At 41.6% G+C, this 22,339-nt stretch overlaps 1 protein-coding gene across 4 annotated transcripts in view; it reads right to left on the minus strand.

Annotated features, from left to right (window-relative positions):
* Positions 1-14,636, minus strand: part of rnf220b (ring finger protein 220b) — a 52,791-nt gene extending 38,155 nt beyond the window's left edge. For 2 of the 4 annotated variants that reach the window (XM_047374160.1, XM_047374156.1), the window contains exons 1-2: positions 8,627-8,930; positions 6,940-7,530 (exon numbers count right to left, since the gene is read on the minus strand). In XM_047374160.1, the coding sequence (XP_047230116.1) occupies positions 6,940-7,519 (580 nt within the window). In that variant the 5' untranslated portion in view covers positions 7,520-7,530; positions 8,627-8,930. Of the gene's footprint in view, positions 1-6,939; positions 7,531-8,626; positions 8,931-14,488 lie in introns of those variants that run through there. The other 2 variants (XM_047374158.1, XM_047374159.1) reach the window with 2 other exon arrangements.
* Between the last annotated feature and the right edge of the window lie 7,703 nt (positions 14,637-22,339).

Raw genomic sequence — 22,339 nt, forward strand, 5'->3', positions numbered from 1 at the left:
AATTTTATTAACGTGCCAAAAATGTTCATGAAAGTGGAAACTGAATTAGCTGGAATCCCTCAGCTAACTGTTCATGACAAAACAAACAAAAGAAAAGGTGACCGTCAAGCATAGAGAATATGTGTTAGTCGTAGTGTAGAGCATACACAGTGATAATAATAGCAAGTAGCAGATACTATATGTGTATGCATGAGCATTGAGTGGTCGCTATTGATCTCTTGTGGTCTGCTAGGGGGATGTAAACAGTGTCTTTCAACAGTAAGCTCCGGTCAATACCAGCAGTCAACAGCAGCCACACACAGAACACAGTGCCCTGTTAACAAATAAGCACAAAAGATGGAGGTAGATAGAAAGGATGCAAGTGTAAGGATTTGGAAAGACAGTCCATTGCAAAAGTACGGAAACTACTTGAGCTGTTCCACATTGTGTTATGTCACAAACTCTAGTCAGTCAAGTTTTATTGGTACTGTATGTGATAATCAACACAGAGTGGACAATAACTTTGAAGTGGAAGAAAAAGTATCCCTGGTTATTAAGATTATTTTTTATCTTAAAAGCATGTTGTGCATTCCTATGTCGCCACCCTTAGTCAATAAATAGCAGAAAATCACAATTTACTGGAATTACAGCTGAAAGTATTTCAGTGTATGCCTCGACCATGTTTGTACGTCTAGAGACTCAACGGTTGCCCATTCTTCTTTGCCACTGATTCTCAATTCTCATTTAAGTCTGAACTGGGCCATTCTAACACATAAATACACTTTGATTTAAACCTTTCCTTTAGATCTAGCTGCATGTTTCGAGTCATCCTGTTGAAAGGTGAAGCACTCCTATAGCATGATGCTGCCAGCACGATGTTAAAGGAGACGTGCAGTGTTAGTTTTCTGCAGCCCATAGCATTTTTGGCCACATCTGACTCGAGCATGTACCTCCACATGTTTGTTGTCTTTCCTTAGTATAGCTGATGACATACCAAAGTTTGTGTTTGGCCTTCAATCAACAAAGACTTTCTGTTTGTCACTCTTCCAAAGAGGTCAGACTTGTGCAGATGAATTTACAATGACAATACATTACACACAGGTGCACACTATTTGCTTATTAGGTGACTTCTAAAAGCAGTCGGTTGCACTGGATTCTATTTAGAGGTAACAGATGAAATGGGGCTAAATGGGTGTGTCATTTATGAAAAATTATTGTTAAAAACATTTTACAATTATGGACTACTGTGTGTTGATCAAGCACACATAGAAGTACAGGGGTTGGACAATGAAACTGAAACACCTGGTTTTAGACCACAATAATTTATTAGTATGGTGTAGGGCCTCCTTTTGCGGACAATACAGCATCAATTCATCTTGGGAATGACATATACAAGTCCTGCACAGTGGTCAGAGGGATTTTAAGCCATTCTCCTTGCAGGATAGTGGCCAGGTCACTACGTGATACTGGTGGAGGAAAACGTTTCCTGACTCGCTCCTCCAAAACACCCCAAAGTGGCTCAATAATATTTAGATCTGGTGACTGTGCAGGCCATGGGCAATGTTCAACTTCACTTTCATGTTCATCAAACCAATCTTTCACCAGTCTTGCTGTGTGTATTGGTGCATTGTCATCCTGATACACAGCACCGCCTTCAGGATGCAATGTTTGAACCATTGGATGCACATGGTCCTCAAGAATGGTTCGGTAGTCCTTGGCAGTGACGCGCCCATCTAGCACAAGTATTGGGCCAAGGGAATGCAATGATATGGCAGCCCAAACCATCACTGATCCACCCCCATGCTTCACTCTGGGCATGCAACAGTCTGGGTGGTACGCTTCTTTGGGGCTTCTCCACACCGTAACTCTCCTGGATGTGGGGAAAACAGTAAAGGTGGACTCATCAGAGAACAATACATGTTTCACATTGTCCAAAGCCCAAGATGTGCGCTCCTTGCACCATTGAAACCGACGTTTGTCATTGGCATGAGTGACCAAAGGTTTGGCTATAGCAGCCCAGCCGTGTATATTGACCCTGTGGAGCTCCTGACGGACAGTTCTGGTGGAAACAGGAGAGTTGAGGTGAACATTTAATTGTGCCGTGATTTGGGCAGCCGTGGTTTTATGTTTTTTGGATACAATCCGGGTTAGCACCCGAACATCCTTTCAGACAGCTTCCTCTTGCGTCCACAGTTAATCCTGTTGGATGTGGTTCGTCCTTCTTGGTGGTATGCTGACATTACCCTGGATACCGTGGCTCTTGATGCATCACAAAGTCTTGCTGTCTTCGTCACAGATGCGCCAGCAAGATGTGCACCAACAATTTGTCCTCTTTTGAACTCTGGTATGTCACCCATAATGTTGTGTGCATTTCAATATTTTGAGCAAAACTGTGCTCTTACCCTGCTAATTGAACCTTCACACTCTGCTCTTACTGGTGCAATGTGCAATCAATGAAGACTGGCTACCAGGCTGGTCCAATTTAGCCATGAAACCTCCCACACTAAAATGACAGGTGTTTCAGTTTCATTGTCCAACCCCTGTATATGTGTGTAATGTAACAAAATGTGAAAAAGTTCTAGATGTATCAATACTTTTGCAAGGCTCTGAAATTAGGGGTATTTCAAAGCAACAATGTTTCACACACAAACACAATACTTTGGAATATCCCCAAATTAACACATTAAATAACAGATTTAAGTTGTATTTATAATCAGATCTCACCCCTCAAACCTTAAAGTCAAGATAATCCCAGTGGCTAATCTAAGATGATTACATGTAATACTGATTCTGGAGGGAAGCTGCACTCCTGGACCAACAACCCATGAATAACTAACCATGGAGAACACTAGCACACTGAGTGATCATGCCTGTTTCCCTGTTATCAACATCCTGTGGGATTTTATTTTCAGCAAAATTATGAAAACCAGGTGAGTGTCTCAGAAATTTCTCACTCTCAGCGAAAAGGCAGCGACAACAATCCTGACTTAGGTGGAAAAGTTAAATACAAAGCAATAATCGTATTATTTCTACAATAATTTTGATTTTCAGATTCAGAGATGCGATATACAGGGGTAAAAATGATCAAAATGGCAAAAAAATTAATCTGTACCTAAACTGGTCCATTTAACCACATGCACAGAAGGAAAACAAACAAAACTCAACCGACTGTGAAACAAGGTCTTGTTATTCTGTTTCTAATGGCCATAGCATTTTATAGCTACAATAGTCTAATAAAAAAGTGTTTGCGTTTTTAATGGTGTTGTGTAGGAAAGTACAAATCTCTGACTCGATGCAATCTGCTGGGTTTCCTTAGACAAGAAAAACATTTTATCCAATTTGAATAAATAACTGAATCTGACTGCACTGTTCAATGGTTACGATTAACTGGAATGTATGTACCTGACTTTTGTGAAGTGACTTGAGACGACATGTGGTGTGAATTGGCGCTATGTAAATAAACTGAATCGAATTGAATTGAAGTACTATTTCTTCAAATGTGCAGGATGGTGCGATGTGTAAAGCATACCAGTTTCCTTCCACATTAGTAGTTTTATCAGTATATGCTCATTTATGCAAGCAATGTCCACTCACATCTGTGCAATGCTAGCCTGTGTGAAAGCAGTACTTGTAAATGTATTTGTCAGACACGTCAACAAGCTGGGCGATTAGGTCCTACTTCACAACAAAAAGTGGCGTTCACACATCTGGCTCTAGTTATCGCAGATCACAGTTAGCTTTTCCTCTGCTGTGATTTGCCGACACACACACACATCCAAGCAGCCTGTGGCCGTGGCGTGTCTTTTTTGCCACTCGGCTCCTCAAGCTTCCCAACTCGTGTTTCTGTTAAAAGTAACGTTTTCATTCCAGCTCAAGCCCGCGGCGGAAAAAGCATCTCCCTGAGGAAAATAAGCATGACTCGCTCCAGTGAGCATGGCTGTTTGAACAGCTGTCAGAGCACACCGAGCATCCCAGACCCTTCCCTGATAAAAAACAGAGGACAGGGGAGTCAGGGATGGGAATGTCGACAGAAGAAAGACCCAAAATGGACAGGAAGAGACAGCCACTGGCGATAGCACACAAGGTGGGCGGGAGGAGGTGTCATGTACCTGCTTGTTGGCTGGACTGACATGAAAGTGTGGGAGAAAGTACAATACATGGTCAAATGTCTCCACTGTTAGGGACTTGACGAGAATCCTACAGATTTCTTTATAAACTGGAAACATACAAAGTTATAAAACATAGTCTGATCTCTGAATGTAAGCAACTAGTTACTTTGAAGAATATATCTAAGAGAGTCAGCTCAGTTCTTAACACACAAAAAGTAAGAAAAATTAGAGATGCACCAGTTAATCAGCCACAGATTGGAACTGTCCTATTTAAACTTGTTCATCTCTGACCAGTGCTCAGTAAAAAAAGTGAAAAATCTGACTTTTTATCTTTCACACGCGTTAAGACTAAAAACACTGACATGCACTTTGATGCATAAATGGGGATAGTTTTGTAATTTTGCAATATCTTAATTTTCAGTTGGAACCTGCATAACATTTTTTTTCTTCATTGTGTTTCAGTGTAGGTGGAGGATGCAGCCTCCTGGGCAACAGCCAGTGCTGGTTTCTTACCAATACAGGTGTCTTTTATGCACTTTTATGCAAAGTACAATAGACTTATATTTAGGTAGGCATTAACTCCATGTCTTGCAGGTCTTGCATGTATGAAAAGAGAGCTTTTCTAGAACAACCATTGCCCTTCCTAAAAGGTTTCTTATAAACACAGCATTGCTTCTAGAAACAACTCTTTCCACACAAATAGAAATATCCAAAATGTTACTACAACAGGCGTGAATGTGACTATGTAACCGAGTTGCTGAAATACAATGAAAACAAGGAAGAAGAATGCCTGGTATATGTGGTTTAACCTTGCTGTTGTTATGCTTGATGTGCTCAGGGTCAACGGTTGGTTTGAGTTTGTGACATCATTATTTTCAGATAGTTGTATATTGGTTATCTATTTAACTATCCAACAATTTAAAAACCCTTAGCCCTTTGGGCTATTTTTTTCTTCAGAGGCATAAAAGGCAGTGTAACATACATTCATTGCAAAATAAAGACATATACATTTTAGGCCCCAGGGCAACAGCTCTTTCAAACCCCTGTTAAAGTCCAGTCCAGGAAAAATCAGAACTGTTCAAAATGAGTATAGGCCTAATTGGAGCATTCTCCAACAAAACGCAAAAACGTCCCACCGATAGTAATTTCACCAATGAAGTAAACTTTAAAAGAGAAAGTTTTGTTAGTTTAAGCTTTCAGTTCAGTTTGAGTCTCTGGCCCTATTGTTGCTGCTGTGCCTGAGCAGGAGAAACTCTCATACTCAAAGAAGATTTCAAGCTTAACACTTAAGACTTTTTCTCCTGAAGTGACTGTCTGTTAACCAGTCAAGAGGAACAAGTGTATGTCAGTTTCAGAAAAGTGCAGGGAGCTCAATTGCATTAAAGCTCTTAGTTTGCCTGAGCTTCAATCTAATTGGATAAAGCTGGAAAAGCAGCTTCCAATGTGTATGAATCGTCTTTTTTACCCTAGATTTATATATATATATATATATATATATATATATATATATATATATATATATATATATATATATATATATATATTTGTGGGAGCGATGCTGTCCTTGTTCTTCTCCATCCTGGCTTTTGTCCCTGTCACCATTTCCCTCCAAGTGAGGCTCCCAAAATCAGGTGGTTGAGCATGCATGAGTGCAGCAAAGCAAACAGTTTTTTTTTTCAGACACACCTCTCACACCAGCGTGCCGGCTCGGCTGGCTGGCATCTTTTCTTTTCGTGGCCTTATTAAAATTCCATATTGAGATTCCCCACTGCCACTCCACCTCCCCAGCCCCCCATCAGTCAGGCACCAGCCGGCGACAAAAATCAGCAACTTTCAACAAAGACATGCACATATGCAAAGTGACACACACAGAATCCAAACTTTTCTTAAGACAACTCATCCCTACTCCCGCCCTTTATGTGTGGGATGAAAGTTTTCTTTAGGTTCTTTAGGTTGTGTGAGAAAGCGAATCCACCCCCCCCCCCCCCCCCCCCCCCCCCCCCTTCTTCTCATTGTCATTATTTTCGATGGTGTCCCCCTCTGATCTCCAGAGCCTTTTGGGGTGCTCTCTCTCTCCCTCTCTCAGCTCCGTCTTGTCTCTTTCATCTGTCAGGCGCTCCCCTCGGCGGACGCCGCTGAAGAGGGTTTGATTTCCCATCATGCCCAGCATTGCTTCCCTGACTCACTCCCTTCCCAGTCTCCCTCTGAGGCGAGAGTTCTGCCCCCGCGTCGTCGGGCAATTATCCCCGGGAGTAATGAGGAGCGTCTCTCCCCTGTGCGCCGTGCTGACTGACACCTCTCCCACTCATTTGTCAACAAATCAGACGACTGGTGTGGGCGGTCGTATTGAGCTGAGGGTTGACGTTGGTAGGGAAGGGCTGAAGCACATCGTGCGTCTCTCTCCCTGTGTTTCTCTCTCTCCTCCTCCATCCCTTCCTCTCTGTCTCTGCCACCTCGTTATCTCTGACAGGTTGTCACTTGTTCCCGCTTTCACTCCTCCTGTGTCAGGCCTACATTTACTACCGTATATTTGTGCAGAAAAGCCAGACTTCCAATAGGCCTAATGGTCATATGTGCCTAATGATCACTAAACTGAATGAGTGCCACTGTTCAATCTATTTGTGCAGAAGTCAGGAGAAATTGAGACCCTGTAAACAGACTCCTAATTAGACAATATTTTTCTTGAATGCAGCTGTGGGGGATGTGTTCAGGTCAGAGTGAGCATGACGTTTAGGATCATAACCAGCAATATTCACAGTAAAGACATTAGTCGAGTGTCAGTGTCTATGTTTATACAGATAAAGAATGTTTCATACGTTTTTCTTCCTCTAAGTCGAGTGTGTGTACTCACTGTGTTCTTTGCGCTCCTCCGGGCTCAATGAAGCCTCGCCATCAGACAGCAGGCCAGACATGGAGAACAACTTCCTCCCCGTCTCCTCCACAGCTTTCAAGGGTCCAAAGTCAAACTCCTTCCCCTCCACTTCCGGGAAGTAGCCCTTCAGCCTCTTGGCGGGGATGAAGGCAGACTGGTAGCCCCCGGATTCCCTCTCCTCTTGTGGGGAGGCAAAAGGCCGAAAAGCCCCCAGCCCGCTGTGGTTGAGCATGCCCAGGGTAGAGCAGTCCAGGTTTGGAGGGGTGAATTGAGGATGCAGATGGAGCAGTGATGCTGGGAAGTCCCGGGAAGGGAAGGTGCCCGACATGGGAGCCTGACGCTGGTACATAGAGGTGAAGGTGTAGGAGGGTGAAGGAAAGGGCAGGTGAAGGTCCTTTTCCACAGAAACCGGAACCCCAAAAGGCCTGGGCGCCTGGCAGGGGACGGAGGCATCTCTGCCAGCCTCTGCTGTGGAGGCCAGGACCATCAGGGCCGGGGAGGCCAGGGGAGTTGGGAGATAGGAGGGGCTGTCCATCTTGAAGGGGCGGTGGAGATCCATTCACCTACCTGCTGGTGGTTTTGAGGCACATAGTGGGAGAAAGTGGGTTGTCAAAGATGGGAAATGGAAAAGGATATATATAAAGATAAGAAAGATAAATAATCTTTCAGTTTATCTGCAAACAAATGATTGTAATCCACAACAACAAAACACAAAATTTCAACAGACTAAAACCCCTAATAGTGATATGTTTCTTAGAAAAACTGTCTTTGGTTTGTTTTGGTCTGTAAGCAAATGGTTTATTTATTGAATTTTACGTGAAACTTCTAAATGAGTCAGATATATGTTAGAGGCATTTTTACAATCACAGATTTAAAGTTAATTTCAACCAAATACGTGGGTTGGAAAAGGGCTACTAAGCCTGTAAATAATTACGACCGAATAAATTGCCAATAAAACACACACAGAGATGGAGCTTGCAAATGTTAACTTAAAAGTAAGTTCTGAGCGATTAGATTACAGAGAAAAATATATATAAAAACGCATATGCGAATAAAATGATTTCTGTCATGTCTTAGAAATGTCTGTAAATCAATAAGGACTTGTACATTTTAATCGATGCAAGACATTTTAAGAGGGTAAGAGTCTAGTAATAAAACCTTTTCCAAAAGATTTTTGCTTCAAAACACGTAACACAAATAGTTTCACAAATTAGGAAAACGTAGTTTTACATTAACATGTCGGAATTTAAAAATGAGAAATTCGCGAATTAAATGAAATTAGTTCAGATATAAAATCAATTTAGACTTTTCCTTGCATGAGTTAGACAGAAGTTTTGTTATTTCCTGAAAGGAAAAGTTTCCCAAACAGACTAAAAAGACCCTCCTAAAACACCGCGCATATTATGTACAAATGTGCGTTGTTTGTATTATGTTTTTATAAACATAAATGCTAAAATAATTACAAGCACATCCTTATTTCTCCTGTAATCTCTTTATTTTCTCCATCACTATCTTTCAAAACAAAGTTTTCTTTATAGCGATAGCGCACTATTTAACTCGGAAACCTGCTGACAGAACAGAAAACATGACAATCAAAAAGCCAATTATAACAAATGAAGCTGTGATCAGTTGTGCGATCACGACCCATCAATGAGTCGGTACTTACCGTGATGAAGTTCCCAAAGCGCGGTTTGTTTCGGCTTCAACTCTTTCCTTCTGACTGCTTTCAACTTTTTTTTTAGAAAAGCTGCACTTTCTCTACTGACGCAAAATATATATAAAAAATAAAAGAAACAAAAACAAAAACAGCGGGGCAGAGCAGAGTGGGGTTTCTCTGTCCTCCTCCAGATGTTTGAGTTTTTTTTACTCCGCGCAGAGCTGAGATGCGCGCAGCTCAGAGCCGTGCAGCGTGGGTCTGTCTTTGCAGGATGAAGGCAGCACTGAGTGGACTGGCTGCGGGTCGCTCTCTGTCTCTGTTGGTCTTTGCGCTCCGTGTGACAATCACCCCCCTCTTCTTTTACCCTGCCCTCTTTCTCTGTAGCCCCCCCACATCTCGCCCTTACCTCCCACCTCCCCTCTCCCCCGCCTCTGAGACCTGCATGCCTGCCTATGGACACATCCAACATTTTGGCCTCGCTTAAGCTGAAACACCTACACCTGAAACACCTACACCTACAGCTTTGGCAAAAGAAACTTTAAAGCTACCTGTAAGGGTTTACTGTAAATTCAATCAGAATCAATTTAAATATGGTTTGCCACCTTGAGCACAACATTTTCTATTTGTTTTATAATTTGGTTGCAAATCGTTATTTATTAATAAAAGCTTTCACCTGCACTTGCCAATGCTGACATCACACAAGGCTACAACCAGAATTCATTTGAGCATTTTCTTCAATGGGTGGCGCTGGGTGAGCCCCTAATGCATTTGTCTTACTACCCACTTTGTCAAGCAAAGATATGAAATATTTATTCTAAATTTTGTATTGTACTCATATTATTTTTCACAAACCAACTTCTGAATTTTTATTTCTTTTTAAATGGGTAACATTGTTTTAATAGTTAGAATGTAACCATTTACTTGAGTAAGTGGAGGAGGAGTCTGTCGGTTGCTCCTTTGGGGTCTCCAGCAAGTCAGTACAACTTGCACAGTGACTTGGCAGAGGTTTTTAAGCCAGATCCCCTTTCTGATGCAACCAGGAATCGAACCCTGTTCACTCCTGTATCAAAGACACAAACTCACCCCGTTACACCACGAAGGGTGAGTATGTGCTTCTGAAAAATTAGTTGTGATTTAAAACAGTTAAACCTACATAATTGATGATTGACCTAGTTAAAACGCTTGCAAGTTTTTACATTAGGTTTTTTTCTGTTGGTTCCAGTTTAATTTACTAAGTATCTGCACCAGCAGTGTTATCATCACCATCATTCTAGGGGGAAGAAATACAAAAACACATGCTGTCGGCAGGTCAGAGAGAGAAAAGTTGCTTAGTTAAGCTAAAGCAGTAAGAGTTCAGACTGTATGCTGTCCTGGCACTTTATGTACCTATCTAAGGTAATACAAGCAGAATACAACATTTGCTTATTTCATCAGTGGAAAATTCATACAGGAGCATAACAGGATTTGTACCAGTAAAACTTCTGAGGATGATCTTCGCCATCCATGACACTATCCATCATGAGTTAAGGGTCATCTAAGTCAAACTCTGGTTCAGATCCATTAGATTAAAGCCCTTGCAACACTAATAGAACTGGAAATGCTTCAGAGGTTATGTAGAAATCTGTCAAAAGTTACTTGTCAGCCATAATGTTGACTATTGCCAGCTGATCAGCTCTATACTTGTGCTTGTTGTGATGTCATTGACCCAAAAACATATAAAGCATGGGAAAAACCACAACACCATAGTATCTTCAACAAGTGATACTCTGGGAATGTGGAATCAGACACAGCACACTTTTATTTATACTGTCGAATATCACTATGACCTGTAGCCAGTGCCAGCCTAAGGCATAATCAAACTAAGCCACTGTGGCCTCCCATAAATGCTTGAATTTGTTGAAATAAAATTTTAACCAATTTCCGTAATTGGTTTTCAGATCAGCCAAATAAATGTGGCACCATCTCCAAGATTCTGCCAAATCTCTATTTAAACATTGGCGGTGATTTTCTTAACAGGAAGAGAGGGGCCCCAAATCAAAGCCTGCTTGAGATCCCATTAGACCTTGGACCAGCCCTGTCTGTAGTTTTTATTACCCAAAATCAGCTGAATTCACCTGCAAAGGCACAGAAACTATAGGAGTTGAACCGCTCCAGACAATGCTGTGTGTGTGTTAGTGTTGCTGGTTTGAGTGGCAGCTGAATGAGGTTTTCCATTCTCTGTGGCTCACACAGTCCCAAGCAGTTCCCTCTGCTTGTATGATTGACACTTGGAAATATTCCCTTTTGATGAGACACAATGCAAACCATTGGAGTTATTTGTCACAGATAATCTGCTTTCAAGAGCAACACATTACACAGTGTAATATCTGCATTATTCATATCTGATTTCCAGCACATTGTCACAAAGCGCAGCTCAGAGCACCACAAATCAGCCCAAATCACTCTTAATTTGTTTTTATCGGTATTGGTATTGCTTAAAGACTTTTTGAAATAATGTAATTGAAATAATTCCTTATTCCCCGGAGCCAATCCAGAGGCTTTACACTGCTAATCTAATGTGACACGCAATTTCCGTCGCTCAGACGATTGCTTCCCCTCAGGTCCCTGTCTTTAATGAACAGCCATTTGGCTGTGAGCCTGCACGCGTGTGTCGTTTGAGTGTGTGTGTGGAACAAGAGGGTGAGACACGGGAACGGGATGGGAAATGAGGGAATTGGGAATATCACAGCCAAGAAGAAGAAACGGGGAAGAAGGAACACTGTGGGAGATCACCGGCTTTTCCTGTACTAACAGAGCCTGAAACCCCAGCAGATAATTGAGAAATAAAAATAAATATTGATGAAAGTTTACAGTGGCTCTTAAAAGTGTATACACCTTATTAAAACGTCAAATATTTGTATTTACCTTTAATGTAACTTATGTCCTATTCAGTACAACTGAAAAACAACAAATCTGAAAAATATTTTCAAGAAAAATGTGCTAATAACCTCGTTGGATAAGTGTGCACTCCCTTAAACCAGTACTTTATTAGTTAATTTTAGGATTTAAGCTTCTGCGCTTTACAGCTGCCATCAATTCCAGTGAACCAGATTCAACTGAATCAGGACTTTCTTGACGTTTTCTTTTTTGCGCATCTTAGCTAAAGCCATAGTTTTCATATAAGGTGCTGGTGCAGGACCCAAATGGAACCCAAAGAAGGCATGCACAAGATGCAATATATCTTCATCAATAATACAAAGACACAAATGGAACCAGGACTGGAACAGTGTGCCAAAGGGTAGTGACAAGTGGCATGGTAACTAGATGAGTATATTTATAGTCAATTCATAGCAGCTGTGTAGGTGAACATGACTATTACAGGTCCTTCTCAAAATATTAGCATATTGTAATAAAGTTCATTATTTTCCATAATGTCATGATGAAAATTTAACATTTATATATTTTAGATTCATTGCACACTAACTGAAATATTTCAGGTCTTTTATTGTCTTAATACGGATGATTTTGGCATACAGTTCATGAAAACCCAAAATTCCTATCTCACAAAATTAGCATATCATTGAAAGGGTCTCTAAACGAGCTATGAACCTAATCATCTGAATCAACGAGTTAACTCTAAACACCTGCAAAAGATTCCTGAGGCCTTTAAAACTCCCAGCCTGGTTCATCACTCAAAACCCCAATCATGGGTAAGACTGCCGACCTGACTGCTGTCCAGAAGGCCACTATTGACACCCTCAAGCAAGAGGGTAAGACACAGAAAGAAATTTCTGAACGAATAGGCTGTTCCCAGAGTGCTGTATCAAGGCACCTCAGTGGGAAGTCTGTGGGAAGGAAAAAGTGTGTCAGAAAACGTTGCACAACGAGAAGAGGTGACCGGACCCTGAGGAAGATTGTGGAGAAGGGCCGATTCCAGACCTTGGGGGACCTGCGGAAGCAGTGGACTGAGTCTGGAGTAGAAACATCCAGAGCCACCGTGCACAGGCGTGTGCAGGAAATGGGCTACAGGTGCCGCATTCCCCAGACCTGGGCTACAGAGAAGCAGCACTGGACTGTTGCTCAGTGGTCCAAAGTACTTTTTTCGGATGAAAGCAAATTCTGCATGTCATTCGGAAATCAAGGTGCCAGACTCTGGAGGAAGACTGGGGAGAAGGAAATGCCAAAATGCCAGAAGTCCAGTGTCAAGTACCCACAGTCAGTGATGGTCTGGGGTGCCGTGTCAGCTGCTGGTGTTGGTCCACTGTGTTTTATCAAGGGCAGGGTCAATGCAGCTAGCTATCAGGAGATTTTGGAGCACTTCATGCTTCCATCTGCTGAAAAGCGTTATGGAGATGAAGATTTCATTTTTCAGCACGACCTGGCACCTGCTCACAGTGCCAAAACCACTGGTAAATGGTTTACTGACCATGGTATCACTGTGCTCAATTGGCCTGCCAACTCTCCTGACCTGAACCACATAGAGAATCTGTGGGATATTGTGAAGAGAACGTTGAGAGACTCAAGACCCAACACTCTGGATGAGCTAAAGGCCGCTATCGAAGCATCCTGGGCCTCCATAAGACCTCAGCAGTGCCACAGGCTGATTGCCTCCATGCCACGCCGCATTGAAGCAGTCATTTCTGCCAAAGGATTCCCGACCAAGTATTGAGTGCATAACTGTACATGATTATTTGAAGGTTGACGTTTTTTGTATTAAAAACACTTTTCTTTTATTGGTCGGATGAAATATGCTAATTTTGTGAGATAGGAATTTTGGGTTTTCATGAGCTGTATGCCAAAATCATCCGTATTAAGACAATAAAAGACCTGAAATATTTCAGTTAGTGTGCAATGAATCTAAAATATATGAATGTTAAATTTTCATCATGACATTATGGAAAATAATGAACTTTATCACAATATGCTAATATTTTGAGAAGGACCTGTAGGTAACTGAGGGAGCATGTTAAATAAAAACAGGATAAATACTTAGGGAAAAACTGGTACACGAGGAAATAACTAAACACAAACACTAAGAAAACAGGAATAACACAAAACCCTGAATACAGAACTAAGATACAGCCAAACACAACATAGGATTGTGACACTAGATTTCAGGGAGGAAACCAAGGATCAAAAGGATCCCAGTGTACAAAGGGATCGGTCAGGAAAATTATGTAAAATTAGCCAATTTATTTTATATATATACTATGGCATAGTAAAGGTAGTTAGCAATACTTTGAGATAGTATGGGCAATAGCAACATCAAAATTGAATCGTACTCCAAAACTGATGAAAAGACTAGATAGAAACTGGTCTGGGAGGCTGATAACAACACTGATCAGGCTAAACCTGAACGTTTGGCCACAACTTTAATATGCATTATGTTTGGCACAAAAACAATGCATTTCACCAAAAGAACAGCATACATGAAATGTAGTGGCAGCATCATGCTGCCACTACATTACTTTTCAAAAAAATGAAACTGGAGTTTTTTGTCACTGTGGATGAAATCATGATACCAATCGGTTTTGAGCCAAAACCTTCATCTATTTGCTAGAAATCTGCGGATGAAGAGAGATTTTATTGCACAGCAACACAATTTACAAATTTACAAGAGAATGACTTCAAGTATTGTATTGACCTAGTCTGAATTCAGAACTAAATCTGACAAAACAATGACGGGGTGACCTGAAAAGGGCTGTGGACAAGTGATGTCCTCACAGTCTGAAAGATCTGGAGAACATTTCCATGACAAAATGGCAAGATAGAACCCAGTCAAGATGTAGAATACCAATAAACTCCTACAGGTGAACACTGAATGGTGAAATTGAATCAAAAGGTTTTTCAACAAATTATTATAAGTGCATGTTACCAGAAAGGTTCACCTACCTATTGGTTCCTTAATGTGTGATAAAGCTTCCCGTGTGTGCCTGCTTCTCTCTCACACCTAAAAACAGCCGGCCGGTTAAAGAGGCAGGCCAGATGGCAGATGCAGATCTTTAAACAGACAAATAAACGAGAGCAGAGACAATATCTGTAACCGTGCTGCTCTCAGACTGATGTAGGAGTGTTTAACACATGTCTTCCTTGGGACAAGGCAAGGTCGTTACTCTTAGAAAGCCTCCTCTCACTCCTTCACACATTGTTCAGGGTCAGGCAACTACATGACCTTCTCACAAACACCAAATTCCCAAAATAAAATCTCTTCTGTTTTTATTCATAATCAGCACTAAAAAGTTCTCCTCAGGTTAGAATAACCCTTAAACAGAATCTCCTTCTCTTTTAGTGAAAAATCCCAGAAATATCCCAATTTAAAAGCCGATCATTGAGCACAGTGTCTCTATCGACACTATGATTATTATTTCTCCCCTGTTCCTCGAATTTTTCCCAGTGTGCTAGTGGCAGTGGGTGGTGTATATTGGATGATGGGTGTGTGTCCTGCAGGCCCAGTGAAGTGTTAATGATGTCCCCGCTGCCTGAGCCAGGTTATGGCACAGGGGCCGTTAGCCGCCCAGGGTAAACTGCACGGCTCCCAGAATAAATTACCACCCGGAGCCACGCAGGCTGGTCAGCCGGCCAATTACGAGCCTGCCCTCTCAGCTGAGGATGATGGGACGCGATGTTAATTGTGCACTTTCGTTTTCTGGCAGAAGGTGAGTCACTTGGCTGTCTTCTCGACTGCCATGCACACAGTCAAAGGGAAACATCTTAACACACGCCTTACTTTTTGCAGGTTCTGGTTTATGTGATAAAACTGTTGCTTTCTGTATATGCATCAAGCTTTAAACTATTTTCAAACTGTTTTAATATATTTTAATTTCACATCTTAGCTTCCGTTGTCTATGGCATAATTGCCAACAAGTAAGAGATGAGCTCAGACTAATTAAATCAGCACAGTGAGAGTTCTTCACTTCTTTTATTAGTGTGCCAGAGGTCATCCAAGGAGTCTTTTAACTTTCTCAGCATGTAATTGGAGAAGTGAACAGTAAATAATGCTTTTATTTCTTTTATACCCCTCCTTTCCTTCCCAGTTCACAGAGTAAATTAAGTTTCTGTTGTAATCATTTCCACACACCAATTAGTGATCATTTGCTTTTGCTGTGAGCCTCATAATATCTAATTACTGGAGAGTGTCTGCAGAATCTATGACCAAATGAAAAGCAAAATTATATACAAATGTGTAAAAATGTTTTTTTTAATATTTATTTTAACAGACTGGACTAGGACTTGTTATTTTAAGGATTATAACACAAAATTTGCCACCAGGATCCTCATTCTCCCACAGTTAGTGCTGCAAACAAAGAGTTCTCAGTCCTCTAAAGTCAGCTGTGGCTGTTCAGCGCAGTGCTGCACTCTTCCTCAGTATATCAACACAGAAGACTGTCTGGTAGCACTGCTAAGGAGAGAGAGGTTAGCTACTAAATTAACATAGGGAGCGACAGCGCCAGAGCAGAGAAGTCTGCCAGCGAACTGAGCATCAGGGAAGTGAGGCACAGAGAGAGGCCATCGACCAGACAGCTACAAGATGGAGTGGAAGGGAACGTGTGAGAGATGAGCTGTCGAACATGTGACAATGTGTGCAGGCATGTGGGTAAAAGTGAAAGCGTGTACATGTGTGTGTGTGTGTGTGTGTGTGTGTGTGTGCGTGTGTGTAGGTGTGTGTGTGCATGAGAGAGAAACAGCTCTCCAAAGCAGCCTGTGAGCGAGGATGTGAGCATGAATACAGAGAGAGGCATTATGGTCTCAGTCATTGATCACTTCCTCCCAAGAGGGCAGGTGACTGCCCGCCACACACACACACACACACACACACACACACACACACACACACATGCAGGTATTCTGTATGTTTTTACATTCACAGCACACCATTTTCATGGACCAATATTGTTTGATCTTACTCAACATTGTCTGAGTGATGCTAAATTGTCGAAACATGCAAAGGTCTGCAGGTAATGGATATGAGCCAAGATATTACCAGCATTAAACTGTTCTGTTAAAATTAAGCTTCATATTCTGCATATTTTACATAGACTTGCTCTGTAGTTTTTAACTGTTACATTGGAAAAGTGACTGGTGCAGGATTTTTAACCTTAACCTGTTAATTTGTAACAGTTCAAAGCATCTATAGAAGTAATTTTTGTATCATAATGTTCTAAATGGTATCCAAGCATGAATTGCTTAACAGCAATGCTCAAACAAGCAATTGCTCCATTCCTGCAGTATGCTATACATACATACTGACAGCTTTGTGATTAATGTGTACCGATCCTTTCTAGTTACTTTTAAAAGTAATTTAAAAGCAGCTTAAAAATAGTAAGATATGTGTTTTTTTTCCAATTTTCATTCTCAAGTATGGAGTGTCAGTTACTTTCAAAAGCTGTTTCAGATTTTGATTTTCTTCACACAGGGCAGTTTCCCTAATTTTCCTAATTAGACAGTTCTTTTGCTGCCTATGTTTGTGCATATATTAACCCTCAGATTACTTTCTATTTTTATCCATTTTGGTTGCATGGTCAGATTTCTCTACAAAATCCTTTGTTCTTTGCAATAGTATGTAAAACAAATTGCTGCAATAATTCAACAATAGGAGAGTCAAAGCCCCATTCCTGCGTTAATCTTTATACAACTCAGCCTCTCTGTTATGCTAAATTTCTATTCTTTGTACTGTATCTCCATCAATAGGTTTACTAGCAATGCATTTAAAATAAGCTGTGTTTTTCCTCTGGCACCACCAAGGTGGTGGGCAGTGGGCACTCTATTGCCCTCCCCTCACCCAGAAGAAAGCTATTTTTGAAAAAAAAAAAAGCCATAAGAATTTCAGTTTAAAGTTTGCCACAAGCAACGCAGGGGACAGAACATGCGGAAGAAAGTGCTATGGTCAAATGAGACCAAAAATAAATCTTATTGGCCTACATGTTAAACACCGTGGGTGGCAGAAACCGACCATGGAAAAACCATCGCCATGTCAGTCTTTAGATGTGCAAAGCTGATAGAGATAAACCCCAATGACTGGGTGGTTCTTTAAAGGATTGACCCAGGGTGTTCTAAAGACAAATGTATGTCATACATTTTACATTTTTTAATGTAGAAAATCTTAGAAAACCATGTATGATGTTCCCTCCACTTTTACATATGCCCTACTTTATATTGGTCTGTCACATGAAATCTAAATAAAATGTGCTGTAATTAAGACTGTAGTGCTTCAACAGACCCAGATACATTTCAAAAGTTGTAGTACGCTTTGCAAAAAATGTGCTTTATGCTGTTCATTTCCATCCTTAGTGTCAAGTCTCATGTATCGCCATAGGTCAGACAAAGCAATGACCGCCTGTGTCCTCGGCTCGGCATTGCAACTTCAATTTGCACACATAAATACAACACTGCCCACCACCAAACATCACACCCTTCCCCCAGCACCTCCCGCCTCACCCATCCCGCCAGCCAGGGCCTTTGCTGCTCTCTCAAAGCCACAAGGCTGACACTAATGTGACACTCTGGAAAATAATTACCAACAAACGCACTGCTGACTGCAAACAGCTCGCTCCCCTCAGTGGACTGTCACTAGTCATTAGTCTGAATCCTGAGAGAGGACAAGACCACAGAGATGGGGAGGGAGGGTGCGGGTGATGAAGAGGAGCCTACCACGTGTAGACGAAGGAAATAAAGAGGAGAAACTGAGCTTTGACAGGTAAAACAGAAATAAATCAGTTAAACAGTTGTAAAACATGTCGAACAGTGTTGTGAGGCTGTATGAGCTGTATGAGCTGATTTTTGTTTAAGCCAGACAACATTGTCCTCCCTTGGCAGTTTACATGCTATTAAATGCAGCAACACCTGGCCCACTTTGTCCAGGAACTGATTAGTTTCCAAGTAACACAGTATCCTTCTTATATTTACCGAAATTCTTTCACTGGGTTATGAGGAAACAAAGAAATATGTGGTTCAAGCGAGCAAAGATGTTAAATGAAGACAGGATGATCTGCCAGACAATTGTTTAAGGTGGCAGCAATTCCAACACAATTATCCAAATGCTACCGGGTACATCAATTCTTTTAACACCAACACCCCCGCTTGCTCTTATTTGAGTTGCCTTAAGGCGTATCGGCACCACTGAGTGATTAAATTTTTTAGAGCTTTCACAGTGGGCAATATTAAAATGTCTCAATACATCTGCCTGGCTATTTTGATTGGGAACTTAACCCATGACTCCTGAGACGAAAAAAGAATACCCATTCTCTTTGCAATTGTTACCAGGCTTGTGTCTAATTCTTGCATGGGTCAGGCTAATGAGCCAGTAATAGTGTGTGTGTATGTGTGTATGTGAAGATGAGGAGGTTATTACAGGGACGTAGAGAGAGGGGGAATGGAGGGTCTTCATTGTTCAGTAATTGGAAGGTACACACTTTAATCTGGGAGCAAGAAATGGTTTCCTCTTTTTAAACTACTGCAGAAGTTTTCACCCACAGCCAGTTTTCATATAAGCAGACTGAGCTGATTGAAATAAGTCCTCACTCTTCTCATTCATGGGGCAAGGCACTAGCAGGAGATAAAAGTGAGTGAGTGAGTGAGTGAGTGTGTGTGTGTGTGTGTGTGTGTGTGTGTGTGTGTGTGCGTGCGTGTGTGTGTGTGTGTGTGTGTCCTCCTTCCAATGGCTTTATCCAGCCTTATCCTGAACCATGAAACCATAGTGCATGACACCCTTCTATGCTCTGCACAGATATGGCTATTCACTGTTAGCACAGAGATTTGACAAGCCAGACTGCGCTCACTCAACAGCCTAGGTCAAATGGTTGACTGTCACAATCTTTTTTTATCTTCACTCCCCTCCTGCCAATATTCCAGTCTGTGCACCCTCTTGCTGCCTGGTCTCCCAACTTTTTCCTGTTCAAATTGACAAACTCAGCCAGCTACAGAAGAATAAATGAAAGAGATTGAGGAGACCTCTGAAGGGGATAATCTTTGCAGGGGGAATGATCTGCTTTATTTGGGAGGATGTGAAAGCTTTCATCTGCTATTCACAATGCAAACATTGTCATATCAATCCTCTTCAGAAGAATACAGCCCTGAAAACCCTAATGATAGATTCTTTGTTAAAAAGAGTTTTCCTGCCTTATAAATAATGTCTTGCTATGGAAAAATAACATTTCTTATCCATTTCCCCCACTGAATGAACAAATAAATATTCCTCTGTGTGGCTTGATGAAGTTGAGAGTTAAATTATCTTCACATTCTGAGTTACAACATCTGAATTGAGCTTTTTTTTAAACATAAAAACCAGCTTTTTCAAAGATCAACAATAATTCTGCCGTCAGTTTACAGGAGTTTTATTTGCATGTTGAAAACCAATGAGATTTACTAATTGTTTCGGTGCTCACCGCTGTTAACAATACTACGGGCGAAATGCGGGGTACACCCTGGACAGGTTGCCAGTTCTTCGCAGGGCAGCACAGAGACAAACAGGAGGGCAATTTAGAGAGCGCAATTAACCTAATAGTCATGTTTTTGGACTGTGGGAGGAAGCCGGAGTACCTGGAAAGAACCCACTCATGCATGGGGACAACATGCAGAGAGACCCCCGGTCAGGAGTCAAACCCAGTAATTTCTTGTTGCAAGGCAACAGTGCTAACAACAGCACCACTATGCAGCCTTTCCTAAAAATATCTGAATAAAATCTTTAAAAAAAGTAATTTTTATTCCTCAAGAATCTAATTATCCTCATTGTATAGATATAAAACAATATGTTTTTGTATGTAGTATATCAATTAAAGCCACTTGCGATGTAAAACATTAAGTGTGGCCCTTGTCCACAACACTTCTGCTGTGGTGTTTCACGTTTTTATCTCCATCGTAACCCCAACAGGTTCTTTCATGCAGGCCGTGATTTTGTGTGTCAAATTCCTAATCACCGCACAGTCCTCAGCCCCCGCACACACAGACACAGTACTGGTGTTCAGTCAGAGAAAGGTCTAACCGTCATGCTCTGTGAGTGGCCCTGTTCAAATAGATCAATAGACGCTGGCACGTCCCTCCACCAACCAAAAGAAAACAATTAAAATCCATCGATCCTGTGCCAGGCTCCTCCATGAATATGCATGTGTCCTTGACCTTCCCTTGCAGAGGGGAAGAGAGAAAGAAACAGGGGTTGAGAACTCTCCTTTCATTTCTCTTGGTAATAAGGTTGTGATTGTACAGTCATGTGAAAAAATTAGGACACTATGAAAGCCTGTATGTCTTTCTAACATTTTTGGTTGAATGGTAATTTAATAATATTAATTTTAGCAATACTAAACATTTCAAGTAATAACAAATAACAAATAACAAATTGAGAAAAGATTTGTTTTATGTACATCCCAAAAGCAGAATGCAAAATGCAAAAATTAGCCTCTAAAACTATAAAATGTCATCATAGGACCTACAGTATGCACCTGCTACAGTTAAAATTAAAGTGCATCCCTGTACAATCAGAAAGAGACAGCGTTCATGAGAGGTGTGTAATGAGGAAACCTTGGCTGTGTAAGAAAACATGAAGGCTAGACTCAAATTTGCACAGATTTGTAACTGGCGGAGTGTGATGGTGTGAGCAGGAACTGTGTTTGTTTCTCTAAATATACCAGTTTCTCACTGTTGCAACTCCCACAGATGCTACACCTCTCATTCTACTCTTGGTAGAATGATCCTTGTCCAACCTAACTGACTGGCTCTCCACAATCTACCTCCACAACTGCATTCAAGGAAAATAACATCATATCAACTATACAGCATGGAGGGGGAAGTGTCATGATTTAAGGATGGTTTGCTGCAGCCGAACCCGGCCAGCTCACCGTAATAGAATGCATAATGAATTGTACCATGCATCAGAGGGTGCTTGAGGAAAATGTGGGACCATAAAATAAAACTGAAGCAGAACTGGACCCTGCAAAATTACAGTAACCCAAGACACACCAGTAAATCCACCAAAGGCTGGCTAATAATGAAAAAATGTATGGTACTGGGCTGAGTTAAAGCCCATATCTTTATCTCAATGAGATGATGTGGTGTGAACATATAGTACATGGAAGATATCCATCAAAACATCTCACAGCTGAAAGTGAGAGGTAGGGCAGGAAGCATGGCAGACCAATGTCAGCGACTGGGAGATGGCTGCAGGAAGCGTCACACTGAAGTATTTCTGCCACAAGGGGTGATGATTAGCTATTTGGGGGCAGGGTCCGTAACTTTTCCTCAGCTAGAAAATGATTAAAGCCGTTTTTCAGTTGTTTAAGTGTTGTTTTAAGTGCGATTAAATCAGTCTCATATTTCTTAATGGAGCGTCCTAGTTTTTTTATAGTCTGTTTTGGCTTTCTCAATGTGTCCTCTGCTATCCAACCTAACAGAAGATCACAAGAGTTAAATTCCTTCTTTAAGGCTTTTGAAACCAGTTGCTCTTTTTAAACTCCGTTTCAGGCGCAGACTGCTCTTTTCTGAGAACACAGACCGAGTGGTCCCGCAACAACTGTCCCCTCAAGCTCGCCAGCTGCACGCCTCTTTTCTAATTACAGATGTGTGACATGCACGGGGGGACATCTCCGTGTTGGCACATCACGGTGCCTGTCCTGACAAATCCCGTGGTCACAACGGCAGGAGCTGCGGGGGACAGCCCTGCCCTGTCCCCCGTCACTGGGGATTAGCATTAGCAGGCTAACAGGACCCTCTGGGGAGCATCATGCTGAGGGTCATGTTGACAACTGTCAACAGCCG

The sequence above is a fragment of the Girardinichthys multiradiatus genome, chromosome 9 (genome assembly GCF_021462225.1).
Source record: "Girardinichthys multiradiatus isolate DD_20200921_A chromosome 9, DD_fGirMul_XY1, whole genome shotgun sequence".
Lineage (NCBI taxonomy): Eukaryota > Metazoa > Chordata > Actinopteri > Cyprinodontiformes > Goodeidae > Girardinichthys > Girardinichthys multiradiatus.